The sequence below is a fragment of the Aedes albopictus genome, chromosome 3 (genome assembly GCF_035046485.1).
Source record: "Aedes albopictus strain Foshan chromosome 3, AalbF5, whole genome shotgun sequence".
In the NCBI taxonomy this organism is placed as follows: Eukaryota; Metazoa; Arthropoda; class Insecta; order Diptera; family Culicidae; genus Aedes; species Aedes albopictus.
Window position 1 is genome coordinate 83438671 of NC_085138.1, and position 3257 is coordinate 83441927.

General features: G+C 38.3%; 1 protein-coding gene across 1 annotated transcript; it reads right to left on the bottom strand.

Annotated features, from left to right (window-relative positions):
- Positions 1-1624: 1624 nt before the first annotated feature.
- On the bottom strand, positions 1625-1962 carry LOC134289823 (uncharacterized). The gene has a single exon (XM_062856402.1). It carries the CDS (start codon positions 1863-1865, stop codon positions 1629-1631), a length of 237 nt encoding a protein of 78 aa, XP_062712386.1. The 5' UTR covers positions 1866-1962; the 3' UTR covers positions 1625-1628.
- Between the last annotated feature and the right edge of the window lie 1295 nt (positions 1963-3257).

A 3257-nucleotide genomic window follows, 5' to 3' on the forward strand; every position in this document is an offset into this window, starting at 1 on the left:
CGATTCAATGAATTGCAGACTAAAACACATACATATTGTGGCATGTTTATTAATATTTAGTAAATATTTGAACTAAATTTTACATTGCTCCACATTTGTCTAGATTCAAATGGACCCCAGGTATCCAATACAGGAATAACACACATCTAACTGTGAATTTTTACCGTTTTTAGATATGTAACTTAGCGTTAAATGATATAACCACTTTCGAATGAATTACCTATGCAAGTCTCAGACTCAAGTATAAGCGAAAAAAAAAATCTAAAAGCATCGCAATTTTAGAGCACATTTCCAACCAAACATAATCCGTCATGTCAATTGAACGAGGTACCTTAGACCATCGTCAGCAATCAACAGAGAACAAGATTTTAAACGTAAACGTATCGAGAAACAAACTATTCAAGCATGTGCGCGCAGCTGAACATCCGAGGAGCAAATCATTCGGTGGCAGTTTTTTGATAGAACAATTTTAATGTGAACCGATGTGTAAAAGGATGGTTTGTAGAATAGAAGAAGGTCTTCCTGCGTGCTGTATCTCCAATAGGGTGCGTCATTACGATCGAGTTTTTATTTAGGTCCTGATCAATTTGAAAAAAAAAACTTCTGAACACCAGATTTGGGCAACAAAAAACCAAAAATTATTATCTCTCTTTATCCGAGTATCTGTTTTCTATGCAACAATGACCCACCCTAGTACCCCATCCTACCGAAAAGACTAGACGCTTCACCCTCTCTAGAGAGTGAAAGCAAAGCAACACTATATCCCCTCTCTGATAGATTTGGATGTTGGTTTTACAATGCAATTAGTCAGCATTTTCAGGTAGTTCGCATTTCTTAAAACGAGAACTAACACCAGTAACGTAGGTATTTTAACGAACATGCAATTTTAAAACGAATATGCATTTTAAACTTAAATCGCCAATATGGTGGCAGTGTTTGCTGCCCCGTAGAAATGACCGTGCGAAATTCCGTTAAATCAGGTTAAAACACACAGTTTCCTTTACTCTTCGAAAGCGTTCAGTAGCCAAGTTAAAGAAATACTATGAAGACTGATTCGCTTGCAATCCTGAAGTTCGTTTGAAACGGTAATTATTTAAGCCGTTGTTAATGACAGCTCGTTGAAAAAGTTTTTAGTACCGTTTCACATCGAATACTGGATTCTGTTTGAAGTGATGAATCAAAGCAAGACCAGATTTCATGAAGCAACAGTAAAACAACAATATTATAAGCATCCTTTATCAGGGCATGAATATCAACCAACAACTAGAAGCTGTGAACATTTCAAGATGGTTGTTTCTGACTATTATCTATGAATTAGTATGAAAACTATTCAATATATGCATGACAGTGATAGAAAACGTCTGAAACACAATAAGTTCATTATAAATTACCATTTCAAGCGTTCTTCAGGATTCTAAATGAGCCAGTCTTCATACAAACCGTACTAAGAAATAAACCAAAAACATACGAATTAAACGTTTAACAGTAGAGTAGTTTATTTCATTGAAAGAATCTCCTCACAAAAATCCGAACACAAATCTTAGATAAGCAATATTTTGGTCCCTCTTCGTAGGCAGTCGTCATAACAGTAAAGTTCACAATGGCAGTAATCCCCCGGTTGACCCGGCTTACTGGCCTCCTCGCAGGCGCAGCACCAGATGCAACGTGGACCGATTGATGATGTTGTACTCGTCCAGGGTGCGGCCATCCTCCAGCTGTTTGCCGGAGAAGATTAACCGCTGGTAATTCGGCGGAACGTCCTCCCGGGCTTCGACCATCTTCTTCACGCTGTCAACGGTTTCGTCCTCGGCCAGTCCGGTCAGGACGATGGTGCGGCCCGTCAGTGTCCTCAGGTAGATCTGCATTCTGTGTGGTTTTTGGGTACTGTGGGTTTGCTGAACTGCAACTGCAAGCAAGGTACTTCCGTTCTAGTGGTGTTCTAGAGAACTTGTTTACCCAAGGATCGAAAGGGTGGCCTTTTATAGTGGCCAAAAATGGCCGTTGTGGCGCATTTGCCTAGAATTAATGCTGATGTGGTGGTGTCGATCTCTGTTCTTTGCAGAACACCCATGCAGCCGTTCTGATACTTTGTAGGAAATTCACTTGAGTAGCCGCTAGTATGCTGAACTAATTTTAGCTCGCGGCGTTCAACAGTAAGAAGGTAGAAGTAATCTAGCGTGGATCAGTGAATGATTCTATTTGATTGAACGACATTCTTGTTGTCGTATTGGATTGTTTATTCTTGTTTAGATTTGCAACGGAACAGGGATCTGATCCTGCTCAGTATGTTCGCAGCACTTCGGGTGTTCTATACTCCGCGTTTCGTCAGGGTTTTAGTGTACGGAATTGGAACAGTATTTGACTTATTCAGTTTTATATATTTTTATTTCATAAAAATTTTGCAAAATGGTCCGTTATTACAGGTATGTTCTAGGCAACATCATTCCACATGTATTCATTCATCGTAAGCAGTAGTTAAAAATTAAGCACAAAACTTTACGATACAGTCACTTCAGATCAACCAACTTGTTTGGTCAAAAGTTCTGTTTTTCAAAATAGTTTCCAAAATGGTTCGAGACTTGTCACGGCAAGCGTAGAAGTAACATTAAGTTAAAATACACACCTGAAAAATAAAAAAAAGTCACGGTCGCCATATGAAATCCAAGCATAGTCGAAAGCTCTGCTTTTCAACTTTATTCCTTTTGCTAGCTTTTCTACTGCCGAACAATAGTTTGATGAGTAAAAAAACGGCCAAAATAAATAGAGAGTAATGTGACCAATGCGGCTTACAATGGTACATGCCCCCAAGCTATTGAAAAGAACCGATTTAAGATATGCTATCTTCTCAGTAGAAATGACTACATATAATTTGAACACATTTTTTAAAAATATTTGGACCTGGACTAAACGAATGTTTAGCACTGTAATTTGAAAATAAATAAGGGGATGCATTGAACAGCGTAAATATTCAACTGCTTAAGCTATAATTATCCGATAATTGGAATGTTTCATGAAATTACGAACGAAATAATCCAAGATTGTCTTGGTGGTCGAGACGTTTAACCTGGTTAATATTTTATTAGCGCTTTACGCTTTTTAGCGAATCCCGCTAATATTATGCGTTTCGCCGTAGATTATCGCGCAAAAATGTACAAAATCGCTCACAGTTAGTCGTCAGTACATCATAGGGTTTTTTGACCCCATTCCGGGCACTACAGGTAATCATTTTTTTTTCTATCTGTATTAACGAGATTTTT

Excerpts from the sequence above, each read along its gene's own strand:
- LOC134289823 (XM_062856402.1), bottom strand. The coding sequence starts at position 1,865 with ATGCAGATCTACCTGAGGACACTGACGGGCCGCACCATCGTCCTGACC.